The sequence below is a fragment of the Triticum urartu genome, chromosome 2, assembly GCF_003073215.2.
Source record: "Triticum urartu cultivar G1812 chromosome 2, Tu2.1, whole genome shotgun sequence".
Taxonomy (NCBI): domain Eukaryota; kingdom Viridiplantae; phylum Streptophyta; class Magnoliopsida; order Poales; family Poaceae; genus Triticum; species Triticum urartu.
The window spans coordinates 630,649,081-630,671,132 of record NC_053023.1 but is presented as its reverse complement, the minus strand read 5'-3'; the positions used below and the strand labels follow the sequence as shown (position 1 = coordinate 630,671,132).

General features: G+C 44.8%; 1 protein-coding gene across 2 annotated transcripts; it reads left to right on the top strand.

Annotated features, from left to right (window-relative positions):
* Positions 1-16,556: 16,556 nt before the first annotated feature.
* On the top strand, positions 16,557-21,265 carry LOC125539289 (E3 ubiquitin ligase BIG BROTHER-related-like). 2 transcript variants are annotated; one of them, XM_048702714.1, is made up of 8 exons: positions 16,557-16,730; positions 17,299-17,454; positions 18,035-18,263; positions 18,348-18,412; positions 19,573-19,617; positions 19,920-20,044; positions 20,340-20,448; positions 20,891-21,265. In XM_048702714.1, the coding sequence occupies exons 2-8, from the start codon at positions 17,305-17,307 to the stop codon at positions 20,927-20,929; spliced, it is 762 nt and encodes a 253-aa protein (XP_048558671.1). In that variant the 5' UTR covers positions 16,557-16,730; positions 17,299-17,304; the 3' UTR covers positions 20,930-21,265. The 2 variants fall into 2 exon arrangements, with proteins under 2 accessions (XP_048558671.1, XP_048558670.1); XM_048702713.1 differs by having other exon boundaries at positions 18,336-18,412.
* Positions 21,266-22,052: the final 787 nt, after the last annotated feature.

Genomic DNA, 22,052 nt, shown 5'->3' with positions numbered 1-22,052 from the left:
CACTCCGCATCAAAAATTCTGTTTTTATCATTACCTACTCGAGGACGAGCAGGAATTAAGCTTGGGGGTGCTAATACGTCTCCAACGTATCTATAATTTTTGATTGCTCCATGCTATATTATCTACTGTTCTGAATGTTTATGGGATTTATTATACACTTTTATATCATTTTTGGGACTAACCTATTAACCCAGAGCCCAGTGCCAGTTTTCCGTTTTTACCCTGTTTTAGGGTTTCGAAGAAAAGGAAAATCAAACGGAGTCCAATTGACCTGAAACTTCACGGAACTCATTTTTGGAAGGAAAGAAGCCCAGGAGACTTGGAGTGCATGTCGGGGGACCTGTGAGGAGGCCACGAGACAGGGGGTGCGCCCACCCCCTGGTCGCGCCCTCCATCCTCGTGGGCCCCTCGTGGCCCCCCTGACGTACTTCTTCCGCCTATATATCTCCATGTACCATAAAAACATCCGGGAGCATAATGGATCGGGAGTTCCACCGCCAGAAGCCTCCGTAGCCACCGAAGGCCAATCTAGACCCGTTCCGGCACCCTGCCGGAGGGGGAATCCTTCTCCGGTGGCCATCTTCATCATCCCGGTGCTCTCCATGACGAGGAGGGAGTAGTTCTCCCTCGGGGCTGGGGGTATGTACCAGTAGCTATGTGTTTGATCTCTCTCTCTCTCTCGTGTTCTTGAGATGATACGATCTTGATGTATCGCGAGCTTTGCTATTATATTTGGATCCTATGATGTTTATTCCCCCCTCTACTCTCTTGTAATGAATTGAGTTTCCCCTTTGAAGTTATCTTATCGGATTGAGTCTTTAAATATTTGAGAACACTTGATGTATGTCTTGCCGTGCATATCTATGGTGACAATGGGATATCACGTGATTCACTTGATGTATGTTTTGGTGACCAACTTGCGGGTTCCGCCCATGAACCTATGCATAGGGGTTGGCACACGTTTTCGTCGTGATTCTCCGCTAGAAACTTTGGGGCACTCATTGAGGTTCTATGTGTTGGTTGAATAGATGAATCTGAGATTGTGTGATACATATCGTATAATCATACCCACGGATACTTGAGGTGACATTGGAGTATCTAGGTGATATTAGGGTTTTGGTTGATTTGTGTCTTAAGGTGTTATTCTAGTACGAACTCTAGGGCTGTTTGTGACACTTATAGGAATAGCCCAACGGATTGATTGGAAAGAATAACTTTGAGGTGGTTTCGTACCCTACCATAATCTCTTCGTTCGTTCTCCGCTATTAGTGACTTTGGAGTGACTCTTTGTTGCATGTTGAGGGATAATTATGTGATCCAATTATGTTATCATTATTGAGGGAACTTACACTAGCGAAAGTATGAACCCTAGGCCTTGTTTCCACGCATTGCAATACCGTTTACGCTCACTTTTACCATTAGTTACCTTGCTGTTTTTATAATTTCATATTACAAATACCTTTATCTACTATCCATATACCACTTGTATCACCATCTCTTCACCGAACTAGTGCACCTATACAATTTACCATTGTATTGGGTGTGTTGGGGACACAAGAGACTCTTTGTTATTTGGTTGCAGGGTTGCTTGAGAGAGACCATCTTCATCCTACGCCTCCTACGGATTGATAAACCTTAGGCCATCCACTTGAGGGAAATTTGCTACTGTCCTACAAACCTCTGCACTTGGAGGCCCAACAACGTCTACAAGAAGAAGGTTGTGTAGTAGACATCACCTCCTCCCTTGCTCGCACGTGCTTCCTGTCCGGCGCCAGTTGCGCGCATTCATGCCATTGTACAGCGGCCGCTCTTCAGAGCGGACGCGGTCTCTCGCTGGCGCCGGTATTGAAGCGGCCTACGCCTCATCTCATATGTCTGCGCCTGTTCAATACCGAAGAGACGTATGAAGTATGGGACGGGATGAATATCTACCACGATCGTTCAATGCCCGTTCGTCCGTATGCCGCCATTAAGCAGGCTCGCGGCCGAGGAGCCAACTCAGGCGCCGCACATTGACGCACCCAAATGCATGGCCTCATTGAAATCCGACATTGAAAGGTGGCCACACCCGGCTAAACTCCATACCACAACATAATCCGCTCCACATCCTGCTCCCTTGCACCACATCCATCATGACCGCGAGCGGGTATGCTCTATGGGAGAGCATGTCGACAGAGATGAAGCACGATATCGTTGCCCTTACGACTACCTGGCACGACCGGCTTGCCAGCCAGCTCCCCCGAGCTCTCGGACGACGACCCCACAATGGAGATGGGGTTCGACGATGACACTGCGCCGAAGCCGGTGCTGGTGGATGCCAACATGACCATGGAGCAGATGCAGACGCACTACGATGCCGCCATGGAAAATGAGGAGCAGCCTGCACGGGCTCTTATGTCGGTGTTCCGACGGGGGCAGGAGGAGCAGAGGTACAACATGCTCCTCCTAGATTAGCATCGGCTGGCAAAGGGCCAAATCTACGGTGAGCGTGCAAGCGAGGAGGCCATGGAATCCATGGCCGCAGAACCCGAACTTCGTTGCAAAGTAGCGGGCACTCTACGAGGCAGTGCGTGCGCACTCGTCACTTTCAACGCAGTGCCAGCACAGCGAGACGCGAACGCGGCCTCACAAGCGCTAGCAGTGCTGGCGTTCGAGGACCAGAACACCACCGGTTGTGCCTCCTACGTGCCACCGTCCAACTTTCGGGGAGGTGTGTGGCAGGTAGATAGTGGCGGACTGTCCACGCCCATCATCGACCTCACATCCATCGACATTGGCAACGGATAGGTCGCCAACTCCTCCAAGGATGAGTGGGGCATGTGAGGCGGCATGACATTGTGTCCCATGTGGGTCGGTCCATCTTCCATGTTCTACTCTTCCTCGCTGGAATCTGCACCTCCACTTCACGGGTCTTGAACCCCTTCGCTGTTGATGGAGACGGCAAATGGAGGGCATGGTCGCTGATGTGGAATACAAAGGAAGTGGACGACGACCATTGCCGTAGGATAGATTTAGGGTTGAGCCAATTTTTTTGTCCTAAATATTCGAAATGTAATGAGTTTCGTTCGGTTTATATAAAAATCTGCCGTGTTTGCATGAATTTCGTCCGGTTGGTTGAAATCGGCTTCAAATGTATGCGGGCGGCGTTGGATGGCCGCACTCGGCATCAGTGCCCGCAGACTGGTCCTCCCTGTTCACAGACAGATGCTGGAGCAAATTTGTGGGTCAGTGCTAGAGATGCTTGGAGGACGAGCCTTGTCTTTAAGTTCCATCACTCCTTAAGGTCTGAACGGTTGGGGTGAATCATTTTATGAGGTAGACACATGTAGGACTGCAAACGAGTTGAGTTCGAGCGAATTGAACTATACTCAGCTAAACTTATACTAAAATTTGAGCGAGCTCAGACTAAGTGAAGCTCGAGGTTGAGCTGTACAAAGTGGCTCGTTCTCAGTTTGTAAGGATCTTGGGTCGATCTTGAGCTAGTTTCAGATGATTTTCAATAATCTAATGCAATTTTTCTACCAAGATAAGCCACAATACAACATAATAAATCATTATAAAATTAGACTTATTATCTCTCCATAGAAGACTAGTACTTAAAAGGAAGAGGTCATGGATGAACTAGCATGAGAAGAAAAGGAATGTGCGTCTGCTCTCGAATTTGGCCAAAATAATAGGATATTTAACATGTGGCTGACCACTTACCATATTGAGGCTAAAATTTCTCCCCATTAATTAAGCTTCCATGTTTGCTAGTAGGTAAAATAAAAAAATCATACCCGACATATAAAGTAATAAGTTATCTTGTTTCTTTTATTTAATAAATATTAATTAATATTATAATATGATATCGAGCTATCGAACTAAAATTGAGTGATCCTATTTTTCTGCCAAGCTACATAAAATGCTCATACTAAGCTTATTTCTTGTTGAGTCGAGCTAAAATACAAGTCGATCTCGAGTAACTCGCAAGCGACGAGCTTTTCTTGTAGGCCTAGACGCATGCAACTCTTTAGGATTGAATTATGTGTTCTTTTTATAGACAAATACATGCAATTTTATTCATATTGGCAAACCATTTTTTTGCCAGGACATACGAGCAATCATTACATGTAATACAATGCTTTCGGTCCAAGATTCAAGAAACTAGCACAAAGGTATTGCTAAAACTATGAATCATGATGAAATCTCTCGAAGACTTCTTCTCTGTCATCTTGCATGATGAAATAATATCAAGACTTTAGTATAAAGACCACAAGTGGGTAAGAGGAGGACACTACCACTCGTTTACGTGACATATTTGATTACAATAACATTTTCTGAGCCCCTTGAGTCGCCTATCGAAAAGATGGTAAATTCCTAGAGATACAGACTGTTGGGGATATTACTACTGGACATAAACCGGCCAGGAGTAGCCGGATTAACTTTATGAAGATGTGAAGATGATGACGCTTTACGAAGGCCCAAGGCCCAGAAGTGAGTTAAGGCCTGTAGATGTAAACCGACTTAATCATGTAACTTGCTTTGTAGGATAGGAAGTGTAGAGACTGAACCGGAAACGTTTATGATCCAGCTTCAGGACTCTGTAAACCGACGGGCGCCACCCATGTATATAAGGGGACGACCCGACAGTGGTTCAAGGGACAGACAACAACTCGAGAGCCAGACAAAGCGGATTTGCTCCCTGGCCTTCGAAACCCTAGCAATACCAATCACAACTAGACGTAGGCTTTTACCTTCCTCGAAGGGGCCGAACTAGTATAAAACTCCCCGTGTCCCCTTGTCCGGTTTAACCCCTTTAAGCTAACCCGTTGCGATGGCTCCATGACTAAGTCCTTTCACAAGGACATCTGCCATGACAAACCCACGATAGTTGGCGCCCACCGTGGGGCTATCTCACGATGGTTTCGAGTTCTTGAAGGGCAGCTTTGATGGACTCAAGGGATACGATGTGGGTCGGATGACGAAGAGTCGTCGCGGCAAGCTCTACATCGACAACACAGGGTGGGGTCCCGAGGCCGATTCAATTGAATATGGGTACCGGGTCCCCTTTGGTGGGATTCACGTCTTCATCGGCAAGATTGGCGAACCGGCCCCTGAGCCGGACACCGGCACCGACATCATCGAAATGGCTTAGCGTGCAAGTTCTTCGCCGGTTCCGCCCGTGAAGAAGCGTGTTTTTGTAGGTGTCATCCATGGAGCAGAATACGAGGACGGACCGGCATCCGATGGAGAAACCGTTGTCTGTTCCGACGACGAGTCTTCCGGAGAGAGCGAATCGCTCTATCAGTTGCAGGATGGCCGGATTGGTGGAGGATCCGAGGGCAACAGTATTCTGGACCCCCATGATCTGCCAAACCGGGCCGCTATCTTCATGGCCGGTACACAGTCGGCGCCTCACTCATCAATTGCTGCAGCAATACTCTCCGGTTCAGCAACGGCTACACCGGCAGGAGCAGGAAGCTCTACGCCGCCTCCGGCGCAAGTCTTGTCTGACCTGTTCAACGCTTTGGCAACATTGATGGCCGCAGAGGTGGATGTAGCAGCCCGGGATCAGCACAACGTGGAGATTGCGAAGGTGAAGGATCAAATAGCTCAGGCTAAAGCGGACTTAGCGGCAGAGAATGCTAGGATGGCTACAGAACGGGCCGAGTTGGAAGCATAGGCCTACCGGATTAGGCTGGATCAGAACGCTTCCGAAGAATTCATGAGAAGAAGGTACCGATCGCACCTCCCGTCGGGTTATGAACCATGAAACATGTTCAACACACCAGGAGTAGGAGCTAGCAACCGGCCAGTACTGAACCGGACGGAGGCACCAGGAACAGGAGCGCCGGTTCAACCGCGCACGATGGACCCGCCTCGTCGGAACAATGTTGTGCCGCAGTATGTACCAACATCTCCCAGGCATTATTACAACTCGTTGGACAATATCGTGGCCGCCGCTTCATGCCTGGCAGCCCTCCCAACCGACGGCGAATCACCAGTTGCGATTGAGGCACGTCGGGCTAGAGACCTCCTTCAAACGGCGCTAAACCAGCAGTAGACATACTCACACAGTCGTGAGAGGATTCATTCTACTCCCCGTCCAAGCCGGAGCTATAGCAGACACGTGGAGGATGAACCGGCTATGTTAAGCAGCGCACGTCGTCGTAACTCGCCGCGAGGGCACAACCCGGCAGGGAGAGGTGCTAATGCGCAAGATGTTCTGGATCATGGCCGCGCGCGTCGGGAGGCCGAGTTAGCAGCTCGACACGGAGCGCGTCAACATACTCCGGTTCACCCTACCGCTTCAGTAGAACCAGGGGTGGTATTCAGTTCCTTAGGGGTGCCGTGTCTCACCCCCACTTTGCGTAATGTGAGACTGCCCAAGGATTTCAAAGGACCTCGTAAGGTGCCCAATTACACCGCCGATTTGCAACCAGAGGCGTGGGTTGAAAGTTACGAGATGGCAATGGAGATGTTGGATGTGGATGAAGCGGTATGTGCCAAATACTTCACCATGATGTTGGAGGGAACAACTCGTACTTGGTTAAAGAGCTTACTGGTTAATTCTGTTGGATCATGGGCCGATTTGAAGCACCGGTTTATCCAGAACTTCAAGGATACTTGTAAGCAGCCGATGTCAATCGTGGATCTGGCCGCTTGTGTCCAAGAGGAAGGGGAGTCCACGACCCATTGGGTCAAGCGGGTCTCAGCAATTTTGCACTCATCGGATCGTATCAATGCAGATACCGCAGTACTAACATTGGAGGGTAATTACGTTTTCTGCCGCTCAAACAGAAGTTAGGAAGGCTCAAGCGTCACTGCAATGATATGTCAACGCTCATGGCCGCTTTGGTTAAGTATGCCGATTCAGATAATACCAAGGACCCGTATTCAGAGGAGGACAAACCAGGGAAAGGGAAGAAGAACAGCAACGCTAAGGGTCAGCAGCATAATCCGGCAAGCCATGGGAGTGATAAGCGCAAGGCCGACAACAGCTTGGACTTTGTAGCTAACACCAATGCTCAGGAGATTGGCCAGCGCCGCAAGGGCAAGCAGCCCCAGAGGGGTGGAGGTTCGGGCCCCAATTTGGAACGCCTGTTGAATCAACCCTGTCCAAAGCATGGATCAAAGGATAAGCCAGCATCGCATCTTTGGAAGGACTGTTATATCATGCGGGATTTCAAGAACTCCAATATGTTCCAGTATGATAATGGCCCCCCAGCGGTTCAGGAGGTGGTTACCACGGGCCGGGTTACGGAGGTGGCAGTTCCGGTTTAGGGTTTCAAGGCAACCAAACTGAACACGTCAATCAAGGGCACCAAGGCCACCAGGGAGGTTACAACCATCAGGGGAACCACCAGCAGCAGCAGCAGTCGGGTTACCAGAGCAATCCCAAGCAGCTAAATAGTGGGCAATATCATGTCTTCACTACTAGTTTGTGTAAACGTGATCAGAAGCTTCAGAAGAGGGCAGTAAACTCTGTTGAACCGGCAGTGCCTCAGTATTTGCGCTGGTCTGAGCAACCCATTTTGTGGCGTAGAGAGGATCACCCACCCCGGGTTGACAATCCGGGTCACTTGGCCCTGGTGGTGGCCCCTCAAGTTGGGGGATACAAGTTTACTAAAGTGCTCATGGATGGGGGAAGTAGTATCAACATTCTATATTATGACACATTCCGCCGTATGGGGTTGACAGATAAGAATCTTAAACCGTCAAACACCGTTTTTCATGGTGTGGTGCCTGGTAAGTCTGCATATCATGTGGGCAAGATAGCCTTAGAGGTGGCTTTTGGAGATGATTACGATTCAAGGTCAGAAACATTGGCTTTTGAGGTGGTAAAAATCAAAAGTCCATACCACGCCTTGTTTGGGCGGCCGGCTTATGCTAAATTCATGGCGAGGCCGTGTTATGTTTATCTACAGCTTAAAATTCCAGGTCATAAGGGGACTATCACAGTACATGGAAGCAGAAAGATCGCTTTGGAATGTGAGGAAGGTGATGCGGCTTATGCTGAGTCGGTTTGTGCTACGGAGGAGTTGAAACTCTATAAGAGCGTGACCTTGCAGCAGCACGTTCGGCGATTTATCAACAAGATCTCCGACGTTATCACAGCCGCCGGGTTAAGACCAGAACCTTTCAAGAAGGCGATTTGGTGCTCCGGCTCATCCAGGATCAAACTGATATGCACAAGTTATCCCCACCTTGGGAAGGACCCTTTGTGGTTAGCAAGAATCTGCACAACGGGTCTTACTACCTCATTGATGTTCGAGAGCACAAAGACTCACGTAAATCAGAGGAGGAGACCAAGCGGCCATGGAACATAGCTCTTCTTCGGCCTTACTATACTTGAAGCCATAGGCTCTTCATATGTACATATTTATGACGATGTATATATTATATAATAAATCGGAGCCTCCGTTACAGCGAGGTATCTGTTCTTTTTACATCATGTGTGTGCTTACAAGAGTTTACTGACAAAGCAGAGTTTTTTGTTAACCCACTCTCAGCAGCCGCACGGATATAAAGAAAATCACTAGGGGCTTGGTCATATCTGAACCTTAGCTACACCTCTTGATCGGTTTGAAACCACGAAGGGATATCACTAGGGGGCTTGGTTGTTGTCACACCATAGCTACACCTCTTGATAGGCGTTTAAGCCACAAAAGAAAAATATGTGGAGCCAAAGAGATTGTTGCACAAAGCACAAACTCAAACATGGGCACACACTAAGCACAGCTCACAAAGTTACTTTGGGGCTCTTTTTGCAAAGAAACAAAGAGTTTGAAAGGACCCTTGTAATTGGCTATCAAGCCACGGCTTGGAAGCCTGGTGTATTCACCTAAAACCCCGGGTTAACCTGCCTTCATCAAGTAAGCCACTTCTGTCCAGGTAATCCTAGTATGACCCGCCGAACGTTTGACAAGTCAATCTTCTACAGACCCTGAACTTGTCAAAGTAAAAACGACGATTGGTTAATTGGAGACCCATCTTAAAAGGCTTTGCTAAATGGTTTAACTCAGAGGCCTGGCAGCCCATGAAAAGCCTCTATTTGGAGCCTGGCAGCTCGTAAAAAGCCTTGAATATTTCTTTTTTTAATTTTCTTTGTTAACTTTTTCGCCCTTATTGCGGTTCATCCTATGTTCTGATAATCCGGTGTCCTTGACCCGGCTTGGTTTTCAACTACAGGTTGTTCATCCATGATCAGTTATAAACCGGCATTTTGTTGCTCCGGTCTGGTTTGACTAAATCACCAGTACTATAAAGGAAACCTGGTGGTTATTATATCCCAGTGCGGTTTATTATCATAATCTGGCATAATAAGGACAGGGGTTATCAACGTTCCGGATTGGTATTAACACCTTTGCTGTATACGCCGTTGGTCAACCAATGAGGTATGATGTACATATTGCTTTTTATACAAACACTTCGATTATTCATCTAAGTATTGTATACTTGTTGGGCATCATGAGCCGTCTAGCGGTAAACCGCTAGATACTTTTAAGTTGTTGTACCCAGGAACATAATTCATCATGGGCTATGCATAAATATATCCCAAAAGGTGGAACAAGTCGTCATGAGGTATTACAAAACATGCTCGATGGCATGACAGATAACGGAGTTTTGGCTATCCTATTACAAGAAGCTTTCAAGGCGGCTCCAATTGCATAATTGTTTTTCAAAGTATCGGTACGTAATAGCTAGTAAACCGGCGACCGGTTTAAGATGCTTCGTCTGGACGGTTTGATGGTTGAGGGTTAGTTGGTGTGGGCACCTCTTCATCCCTCCCCAGACGCTGGAAATCAACCGTCGACCAATCGATTCCCGTTAAAGCTTGAAATACTGCCTCTTCATGGATAAGACTGGATGGATTAATATCAGGAGCGTAAGTATGCTTACGAATCGGAGGCACAAGTTCTTCAACTTCATGGATTTCGGCAGGCCGTCTTTTCCCTTCAGCGTCATAGGCCGGTTGAAAATGGGACAAGTCTGTGTCTTCGGCCAGCTTGCTGGATATTGGCCGCATCTCTTTGGTCAACCGCCGGAGGTCATCATTGTCGAAGTTTGAACCATCCTCCTTCACGCCTGGGTATCCTTTAATGATATCCTCCGCTTCAAGGTCTGAAATCCAGGCTTTGGCTCGAATAAGTGCGGTTAAAGCTCCTGCTCTTGCGGCTGCCTTCTTCAATTCGGCAATCCGGGCTAGTAACATGGCCAGCTTCTCAAGTGTTTCTTTTATCAGGGTTGGTGCCGGTTTGTTGTAAGCCGCCGTGCAAATAGCCCGCTGAGACCCAGAGTATAACTGTTCAATCAAAGTATACGCCACTTTGAGCTTCATCCGCATGTCTGTACCAAGATGAGCAATCCGAGTGCCTGCCAAGGGTTTATGTCAATATTCTGGTCAATGATAAGGTTCATTGAATTGCGCAAAACACATAAGGAGATACTTACCAAAGATAGCAGAAGTCATAGCGTTGATTTTCCGTTTCAAGCCAGCTAGTTCATCTACAATTGGTTTCAGGGCTGCCTCGGCGTCTTCAGCTCTTTTGGTTAAACTGGATTTTTTGGTTTCCCAGTCAGCACGATCTTTGTTGAATGATTCTTTCAGTTTTTCCATTACGGCCAGGGATTGGTTCAGCTCCTCTTTGGCTTTTGCAGCTTCTGCCTGTTGTGACTTCACATTCTCTTGCAAATCAGCGTTTCGGGCATCTCTATTCCTCTGTTCAGCCTGCAACATTGAAGATATGTCAAACAACAGGATATATATGTTTAAGTACAAAGCGTATAACAAGTTATGCACTTCGTACTTGGGGGCTAATGCCTACTTGCTTTAAATTGTTACATTTTATAAAGTCTCCAGAACAATGCAAGCATTATCCTTGACACTTGGGGGCTAATGTACGTCTGTTTAAAAATGGATGCATGGATTAAAACCCGGATTAACTTGTCAAGTTAAACCGGCCTTTGGGGGCTACGCTGCGGAAAGCTGTCTAATTATTAAAGGATGAGTTTTGGTTCTTATTAGTGACCGGACATTTTGAGAATCAGTGAAGAGAAACTTAAAGTGCTACAAAGACCCGGTTTATGATTAACATCATAAAACGGCCCTTGGGGGCTACTTGGGCTAGTATTTCAGCTATGAATCAACAAACAAAGGGAGATGAAAATACCTCATATCGCTCCTTCATCAAGTTCACCAAACCGGCTTCATAGTCCCGGTTCGAGTGTAGACGGTTCAAGAAGCCAGAGTGAAGCTCTTCAGTGTTGAGATGAGTATAACTTGATAAATCGCTACTCCACTTGCCTTTTCCCCTAGCAGCCCGTTCTTCTTTGGCACTATGTTGAGCCAAGACTACGGGGTGGCCAGGAGAGCTGTGGCCCATTCCGGTAATGATAACGTCCTCTCCTTGGCCTTCAGTGTTTTTGGCTGGTGATAATGGAGTCTCAGCGTCTTTCACCGGACTAGCTCGGTTTGGTTCTGCCGGTTCAGCATCAGGTGCGGCAGGCTCAGCGTCTGTTGGTTCATCAGTGTTTTGGCCTTGAAGGGGCGGTTCATCAGAGGCGGCTTCAGGATGAGGGCCCTCCGGTTCACAAGTCTGGTCCGGGTCACCTCTTGGTTCTTCTTCAAAAGTGGCTGGGTCTTCGGGTGGATTGTTGACCCGAGCTTTCTTGCTGGGTCTGGCTTTGGCTCTGCAGGCAAAATTAAAAAGAGGGTTAACATTTTATTCCATATTTACAACACATTGAGAGGAAAGGTTACAAAGCTTACCCAGCCACAGTTTTCAGAGGGGGGAGTTGAGTTGCTGTCGATTCACCAGAGGATGAGGGAGGTGTCACCTGATAATTTGAATCGGACGGATTAAGAGGTTGTCTGAAATAACCTGCCTTGGGGTAAGAATTGTCAGGAGTAGGAGAGACCTTAGACCGGCGCTTCCGAACTGGGGTGTCAGGTAAACCGGTTGAAGTAACCTGTTGGCCACTGTGCCGGGTTGTCCGGCGAGCTTCATGCTGCTGAGTCTTCAAAATAAATGTTGGATCCAAATGAGCAAGAGGATGAGAAAAGTTTACTTTCCGGACTGCTTGACGGGTTTTTTGTGTTGGCTTAGAGTCTGAACCAGAGGAAAGGGTAATTACCTCTACATCATCAGCTTGACTGCCTTCTGCGTCCTCCTGAGGAAGATCATTGTTAATGAGATGCATGAAAAGGGAGCCAAGTGAGTTAAGTTCTACCTCAACTTCCGAATCATCAGTATCATCATCAAGTTCCATGTTGATCTGGTCAGCCGTTTTCCATTTTGACGTCCGTTTGACGGCTTTGGTTTTGGGGCGAGATGGTTTGACCGCTTTATCCCCAGTTGGCTTTACTGCTTTTTCTACGAATTTCCGTTTCCAGAAGGGATCATCACCCTATACATACATACACAGAAGAAGGATTACAAGTTGGACAAATTAAAGATATCAAAGATGAAAGGGAAGTATAGTACTTACAGCAGGCGGTCTGTTCTTAATATAGAAGGGGTTCAGGCCGGTTTGACTACAGACTAGTTCCGATTCATTCAAAATTTTCTTTACACCTTCAGTGACTTCTTCATCAGTCACTTGAATGTTGCAATGGCGTTGAGGGTCGTCAACCTCACCGGTGTACTCACACATTAAACCGGGACACGGCTTAGCGGCAAGATGCTCCAAGATATCCAACAGCGCACGAAATCAACACTTGTTAAACTGTTGGCCATAAATGCCCGGAGTTTGGCGAGTTGAGGGGCATATTTCGCCCTTTCTGTGGAACTTAAGCGTTGCGACATCGGATGGGTGTTGGAAAGCCGGTGATCACGAAAGCCTGGGCGGGGATTCTCATCTTCAGGAGAAGTGTCTCTGCAGTAAAACCAAGTCTGGTTCCATTCCTTTGGGTGGCTGTGCAGTTTGGCATGAGGGAATTCAACTTCTTTTCGCTTCTGAATTGAGACACCACCAAGTTCAGTGTTGGGGCCATTTACAAATTCTGTGCGCCGGTTTAAGTGAAAAACGTCCCGGAACAGCTCCGCAGTTGGTTCTTCTTGTAGGTACACTTCACAGAAGACCGGGAAGTTGCATAGATTGGATACTGAGTTGGGCCCGATGTCTTGAGGATGGAGTTGGAAATTGGCAAGCACATCTCGGTAAAACTTTGACCCTGACGGTTTGAAGCCACGGCTTATGTGGTCAACAAAGACCACCACCTCACCCTGCCTTGGGGTCGGAGGATTTTCTGCTCCTGGAACTCGCCATTTAATTTCAGTTTTCTTAGGCAAGGAGCCGATGCTGACCATATCGTTCAATTGTTCCTCAGTGACCCGGGAACGAGCCCAGTTGCAAGCGGTAAATTGTTTGGCCATTGCGAAACAAACAAGCTGGAAACGAAAGGCCGGTTTATAAATCACTCATGATGATATACAAGATGCAATGGAGTAGAAGATATACTGATATGTGAAATTGCATAAACCGGAGACCAATGCAATAATGGGTAAAAAGGCAATACCAGAACAGGGGTACCCAGACACTGTTAAACATGAGTATAACTATGGAGGTAAAAGGCTCCTCTGGTTTATCAGAGGGCTAATGGTATAGATTGCTTATACAAAGTTAAACCGCCTATATTGGTGTGAGGAGTACAGATCCAAAAATACCAAAGTAAGGGGAAACAGATTTCACAGAGTTATAGGAAAATTTTGGATCTAAGGTATGACAGAAACTGTAATATATTCAGGTTCAAGCTTCAGATATTTAGACAGTTCAGCAGATTCAGATAAGTTGTTCTTCGTATAAAGAGAGAGTCTAATAAGGAGAATATGATTATGGCTACGGGCGCGCAAGGATAACAGATCCAACCTAGCCTGGGATGCTACAGAGAAGAAAAGAGAAGAACAACACTGAGTTTTTCAATGAACTCCGACGAGCAGTGAAACCCTAAAAACAAGATCTAGGGTGGAAGGAAAAAGGGTTACCAGTATCACAGGAACGGCGGAGAAATGCCGCAGTATTCTGGTGCGTTCAGGATGATGCAGCGGCCGGGGTCGGAGCAGAGGCGACGGTCGACGGTGGCGGCGGAGCTCTGGAGGTTGAGCAGCGCAAGGAAGACGACGCGAAGAGGCACGAGGGGGAAAAAGTGAAAATGACCCCTCGGTCTTATTTATAAAGGCAAGGGATAGGTGTCAGGCGCGAAAATCGAGGAGCCAAAACATAGAAGAGAGGCGGAGCTGTCGCCTCGATTGTCGGAGGACCATTTAATGGAGATGTGTCATACGCAGTTTTACAGATGACGTCATGACAGTTTACCATGATCTGAGAAGATGACATCACGGCGGTTTACCAAAGTATGAGAAGATGTGGAAGACGAATTTTTTACTAAGGATTGACATGAAACCTGTTCAAATCAATCTGGGGCCTAATGTTGGGGATATTACTACTGGACGTAAACCGGCCAGGAGTAGCCGGATTAACTTTATGAAGATGTGAAGATGATGACGCTTTACGAAGGCCCAAGGCCCAGAAGTGAGTTAAGGCCTGTAGATGTAAACCGACTTAATCATGTAACTTGCTTTGTAAGATAGGAAGTGTAGAGACCGAACCGGAAACGTTTATGATCCGGCTTCAGGACTCTGTAAACCGACGGGCGCCACCCATGTATATAAGGGGACGACCCGGCAGCGGTTCAAGGGACAGACAACAACTCGAGAGTCAGACAAAGCGGATTCCCTCCCTGGCCTTCGAAACCCTAGCAATACCAATCACAACTAGACATAGGCTTTTACCTTCCTCGAAGGGGTCGAACTAGTATAAAACTCCCTGTGTCCCCTTGTCCGGTTTAACCCCTTTAAGCTAACCCGTTACGATGGCTCCACGACTAAGTCCTTTCACAAGGACATCTGCCGTGACAAACCCACGACACAGACCATCCAACCACATGATTTTCATCATAGTGTCAATGGAAGATTTCAACCTCCCAAGGAATCAAACCAATAAAAGCAACATACAAATATGCAACACTAACATGAACTCATCAAGATCAAATAATCTAACTCGATAGGGACAGAAACCTCGTTAGCTATATGGTAGCACCAACGAAAAGACCACAAACACACCATGAAACACCACTAGGCAATGACAAAGTGCACAAAGTTCTGATGATCCGAGGCCTTTTAACACCAAGATGACAGCCGAAGACGAGGAGACCAAAGATATCTCCGGCGACTGATGTTGTTCCTCATACCCTAACAGGATGCGGCCTGTCATCGAACATGTGGCCCATTCATCAATGGAGTTCTATTTGTGGGCCAATTAAAAGAGGACTGGTCAGCCACCCCGTAAACTCTGTAAGTCACATCCCATATGTCTAGGATTCGGTGTGTGAGAAATGTCGTCAGAGTTAAGCTATTTGTTGGTTTGATCATGAAAACAGAAATGATGCCTGGAAACAGATCATTTTCCACCCCACAAACTTGCATCGGGAAAAGAAAAAGGAGCGCGGAGGAAAAAACTGCAGGTTTATTCGACTCAATTGGGAATCAAACTCAGGCTGCCAATTTGAATGCCACACACGTTAACCACTAGGACAAGCTCACTTTGTTGTTTATTAGAGGAAACAACGTTATTTGGCCCTTCTTTTAATACAAATATTAAACATATAGTAGTATTATATGCCAGCTATAAATTATTTGAATAAAGAAAATAGAAATTTGAAAAAGCATTCACAAAAACCACGGATTGAAAGAAATCGAAATTTTGAAAAAGGTTTGTACCGATTGAAAAAAAATTCATCTATTTTGAAAAAAAGTTCATCGAATTTGAATCAAGTTCATCGACTCTGAAAAAATGCTCATCAATTTGAAAAAAAAGTTCATAGACTCTGGAAAAATACTTTACCAATTTTAAAAAAGTTCATTAAATTGGAAACAAAAATCAAAGATTTTGAGAAAAAGTTCATATTTTTTTCAAAATTGTCATCAAATTTGAAAAAATCAACAATTTTGAGAAAAAATTCACCAAATTTGAAAAAACTTCATCTAATATGAAAAAGGTTCATCAAATTTGAAAAAAAAATCATCGACATTTGAAAAACAATTCATCAACTTCGCAGAAAAAGCTCATCGAACCAGGAAGAAGAAAAAAAAAAGGGAAGAGAGAAAAAAATAGAAGTACTAAAAGAATGAGAAAGATGAAGAATATCAGACGAGGTTGCATGGCATGGTGGGTAGTCCATTGCGGGTCGAACTCTCCCCCCACACACTTCTTTTTGAGTGTTTGGAAACCGAAGAGAAAAACCTACTCCCTCCATCCAGAAACACTTGTCATTAAAATGGATAAAAGAAGATGTATCTAGACATATTTTAGTTCTAGATACATCATTTTCATCCATTTTGATGATAAATAGTATTTTCGAACGGAAGGAATACATATTAACACAGATAAATGGGCCGGCCAGCTAACGCGGCTGCAGGCGCCGGTTAGGAAAATTGCTCTTAACCGCTTCCGGGAATGATGGCCGCATATAATTTCTTTCTGTACTGTAGCCTGCAGGGTGGCTCATGGCATGCGCGCACGCGTCCCCTCCCAGCCACTATGATATCAGCTGCGCTCCACACAGCGAAGCCCGGAGGCGAAAAGGGGACCGAACAAGGCGGCCTCCGGACCGCCCTCCCCTCTTACTGGGCACGGCAGCCCCCCTCGCATCCTCCGAAATCCCCCATTCCCCGGTTCGTTCCTAGGTGAGCTTCCACTTCCACTCCTGCAGATTCGCTGGTTCTGTTTCGTTGCGCGGATGAAAATGTCCATTTTTTCTGGGAAAGAAATGGTTGTCAGGCGCTTGATCTGTGGCTCATGGTTGCTTAGATCCGAGGCATTAGGGGCATCGACTGGTGGGATGGAACCCCTCTTGCATTCCGCCCATCGCTTGTCTGTCCGTCCGTCCGTCTGTGTGGTTTCTCGAAGAGGGATTCAGAATCACACACACTGCTTTCCTGTAGTTTAGTACTGTACTTTGTGTTGGTGATATTAACTACGGCTGCTCCGGATTTTCCCCAATATAAGGGTTTCAGTTATCATGTCAAGATGCAAGGGGGTTTCACTTGCTCTAATAGTCGATCGCCGAGAAGCCTGAGATAATCCGATGTTTGAAAGTACAGTAGTAAATTCCTTGTTATTCAGTTGGTACAACAATGATTATGGGTCTGACAGTAAGATGCAACACTAAGTGGGTATAGTATGACTAGCAGCGTTCTCTGCTTGCGCAAATCTAGCATGATCCGGCAATGTTCTACCTGTTCCCTTTGTCAGGTTCTCATGAGCATGGAGGTGCTACACGATACAACAGGGAAGAAGGAAGCGGTTGTGTACTATATGGACACCCCTTTACCATATGCAATTGAAGAGAATTTCGGGGGATGCTTCTTTGAAGATGATGTTGATCTTGCACAAGTTCTTCAAGATCAGGTTTCGTGCCGTTCCCTGTTCATATCTTATTTGGCTGTGTCCATCATGTCCTGGCTTGCGTGTTGTTGTCGTTGCTCCTGTTAGTTTGCATTAGAAACCTCAGTCAGTTATTCTATCCTAGACATTTGTCCGTTGGGGAGGGTATGATGCTGCAGTTTTCTGTTGTCTTGTGCATAGTAATCTCAGCCAAATGTTTTTCTATCCAAGGGCCAAAGCTGTTCATTGTTTTATGTCAAGCTTGACCAGGTCTAGTAATATGATGTAGACCATTTCTAGTGGATCATATTGGTACTTAGGTAGTTATCTTAAATCACACACCATAAAAATGATTCATCTTTCATGGCATTTACGATCCAAGGGCCAAAGCTTTTCATGACATTTACATTGCAAAATTACAAGCTAATTGCTTGTCGCCAGATCCAAATGGGTCATTGGTTCACCAAATGACCAAATATGTGGAATCTTCATTTGAAGTGTTTAGGCGGAATTGATATGTTTTTCTTGTTTGTAGCACAAACAGTGTAGTACAAAATATGACAGAAAATTCTCATTAATTTGCCTATTGTCACACTCTGTTCAGGAAATAGTGTATCAATTAATCCAAGGAAATGATGGAAGTGGTTCATCTAGGACTCATTCAGATCCTAGTTCTAGTTGTGGCCATCCACGAAAATCGAGTGGGCGAAGATTAACAAGAGGCGCAAATTATGAGTCACAGCTAGCTGTCGATGAAGCTTTAGCTAGAGACTTGCAGGCGATGGAGGACCAAATTGCTAGGGCAACGATAGATGACAAGAAGAGAAAAGAAGGTGATTAGTTGTCTGCTGGTACTCTTCTATATCTTGCAACTCAATATGGTACGACTTTTAAATGTTGTTAAAACACCTGTTTAGGAAGAAAGCCTGTAAGTTCTTCAACATCCAACAATGGCAATACTTCTGTTAGCAGATCTTCTCAGGTATTTACTTTCGACAGCTTTGATTCTACAGATTTGCTTCAAATAATCTATTATATAACTAAAACAATGAAGATAAAGCCACCTTGTTATTCCACATAGGCTAAATTATTGGTTAGTTAATATATGGTGGGTCCTAATTATAACGGAGGAGATTTAAAATCTGACATCAAAGCTACATGCGTACATGTGTTCGCATCCAAACACTAAAGCTAATGTCCGACTTGGCCAGAAGTATTCAGATCGTATCGGAGTTGTATTGGCTGATGTCATGAAATAATCAAATGGGAAATCTTTTTGCTTTGTATATGCTTCACACGGATCATGACTAAGGTATATCATATTTGTGTGGCCTCTGGCTCGGCAAGACAGACGTGGTGGCAATTTTCAAATTTGCATTAGTTTACTTTAGCTGTACACCTTTATTAGTGGAGAAAAACATAGATCTATCTACGCATAAAGTCTGGAACAAAAAGTAAAATAGTTATATTTATCTGATTTATCTGTGAATTCAACGTAAAACTAAAATGTGGAATAAAAATAAAATACAACTAAGGAACAAACAATACCTACGACCCTCAACACGCTTCGTTCTTACACAGATGACATCCTAGAATACATGCAGTAAAAAATTTCTAACTCTGGGTATACATAAAAAATAATATTTACATTAGTCAAGTAAAAATACTACCTCCTTCCATGTATACATGGCCAACTAGTCTTGTCTCAAATCAGACCTGTTTAAGTTTGATAAGTTCATAGAAAAATATCAGCATCTACAATGCCAAATCAATATCACCATATCTATTATGAAGTATGTTTTCGTAATATATTCATTGGGTGCTGTAGATGCGGATGTATTTTTCCTACAATCTTGGTCAAATTTGAATAATTTTAACTTGAGAAAAGATTAATTGGCCTTGCATAAAATGGAAGGAAGGAGTATCATTTTGCGCAGATCTTCTTTCATAATACTACACTTACAGTTTTATAATGTGCATTCATATGAAATATGATCATCAATGTTGTGTGCTGAAGACCGTGAAAATTAAGGCGTGAAAGAGTATTAACACCATATTGAAAATTTAGCGACGCAAATATTGTGCCGCACCTGCTAGTTATATTTTATTTAATATGTGCTTTCCTCTATCTTGCCACTGTAGGTATTAACGGAGGATGGAGTTGATCCTGATAATATGACTTATGAGGTGTGTAGCATCAAGTGCTTTGTGTGGCCAGTATATTCCCTAATGTTCCATCAAGGGTTGTGCCCCACTACCAGTTAAATTTTTGGTTCCCTGATATATTATCTCTGAAAGGACTCTTGTAGTCTTTGATGTGAATCGTGGATAACAAGTGTATAGATATTATCTTGTTTATAGTAAGTAGTATGAAAAAATAAAATACACATCCGTTTGTTTCGACATCTATTAAGCTATGTTCTATATACATAAAAATGGGATACTACATGCTATACCTCTTCAATTTTTGAATCACTTTTGTATTACAGGAACTACAACAATTAGGGGAAACTATTGGGACTGAAAGTAAAGGGTTGCCAGAAGATGTGATAGCTCTCCTTAAGTCTTCAACATACAAAATTGGGATATTCTCGAGAAAGGAAAAACATGATGAGTATGTCCTCAAACCGTCACTTTTTTGTTGAACATGTGATATAAATTTGTGCATAATTGTCATGGACAGCTATGCACAAGCCACTCGCCATTTTACCCCAAGAACCTGCTTCACTGATTAATCTATTGAGTAGTATCTTTATAATCTTAAGGTTCATCATATGACATTGTGCCAGCATGTGATGTTCCTAAGGTGGAGTACTATTTTCTATGTATGCTGTAAATGCTCATATCAATCCATATTTTAAGTAGCAAACTATATAAATATCCTCTTCTGTTAATGTTTAAACAAACAGATGTGTGATATGCTGTATGGCTTACAAGAACCGCGATAAGCTGACTACATTGCCCTGTCAGCATCAGTACCATCGAACTTGTGTTGCCAAATGGTTGAAGATCAATAAGGTAAGCTACCTTGCATTCGCAGCTTTTGTCATTGATGAGTATTGCTTCCACAGGAACTTCTAGGGATTGTTGTAGTTTTCTGTGAGTGTGCGCAGATTGCTACTTGCCATGTATTTGTTTCTTGGATCTTTGTTTATTGTTAAATTCAGTCAGGCGTTAGCTCAGAACCCTTTGTGTACTTCCTGATATGTATCAATGTATGTCAAGTGCGGTTTATTTTTCGTCCCGATAGGAAGGGAAGTTACGGCTAGAAATCTCGTAGATATAGTTTAGAACAAATGATGGTGCTGGAAGAAACAGCTCACCTAATTGTTCATGATAGGGGAGGGGATGTCTTGTATTGCTTGTTGTTGGTAGTATGACCGTTTTCGTTTACTGTATTGTCTCTTAAGATGTTTGGCGTCTGACCAGCCTAGTTCAATTCGTTGTGCTGCGTTGACAGGTATGCCCCGTTTGCAACAAGGAGGTTTTTGGGTCGTGACAGCAAAGACCGTAGATTCACCCGACGGCCAATGCCGACATGCTTAAGAAACGTTGTCGCTCACGCAGGCCGCGAAAAAGGCAACGCAATGTACTCTTTAGTTATCGTATAAGATGAACTGGAGCTTCTGTTGCATCACCAGCAAAATAAAGAAGGTAGATGCACATGTTGAATTTAGCACTTTAGCTGTTATTATGTGACTTGGAGTAGTAATGGATTTCCCACGGGTTCCAAGCTTGGCGCCTCACTGTATCGCACCATACTGTAGATTGTGAGTACCCGTGACCTATTCCCTGAAAAAAGAAAAAGTGTAGTGGTGACCGTTGGCATGCTTCCTCTGGGTTGCCTCTCAGTATTGTCTTGTTCCATGGCTTGGATTGGATAAATAAATCTCTGATGGAATCGGACCTTGTCTGGGCAGTTAAGATTTTCTGGATTTTGACTTCTGAACCAACCTGATGGGACTCTCTTCTTAGCTACTCCTTCCGTCTAGGTGTGTAAGTCATTCTATAAAAACCAAATAATCCCAAAACACTTAGGCATCATACATTAATTCCCTTCTCGTTTCTTGTTTTGTGGCATATCAATCAATAAGATATGTGGGTCGTGCATGCTTTTAATGACTTGAGACTACCAAACATAACATGTAATGGTTAGTTCATTACATGCAATGCTATTAATTAGCAAAAAGACATTAAATTTTCTCGTTTTCCTCTCCGCCTTGGCCGTGATGCACAACGTAAGATGAGTTACACACCTCGACGGAGGAAGTACTCAAGGCAAGGTAGGAGTAATCCTTCCATCCGTATATTAAATGGACATATAAGTATGTTGGAGAAAAGGGGACAAGCATGACGTTCACCGGAATAAAATTCCACACACGCAACAACCCTAGTAGGCAGTAAAATACGGCTTGTCCATAATTGGTGGCCACATAGTACAAAATTTCTGAGCTCATTGGCCTAGCTCGGACTAGATATTTTTGCTGGATATGTACAGGTTAGTTTTTTTTTTCAGGTTGATGTGCGGAGTAGTTAACTTACCTGGATGATAAGTACCACACGATGCGTGGCACTCTGGCCCTGATGATTTTCGATGGCAATTCTAGTCACGCAAAGATAGC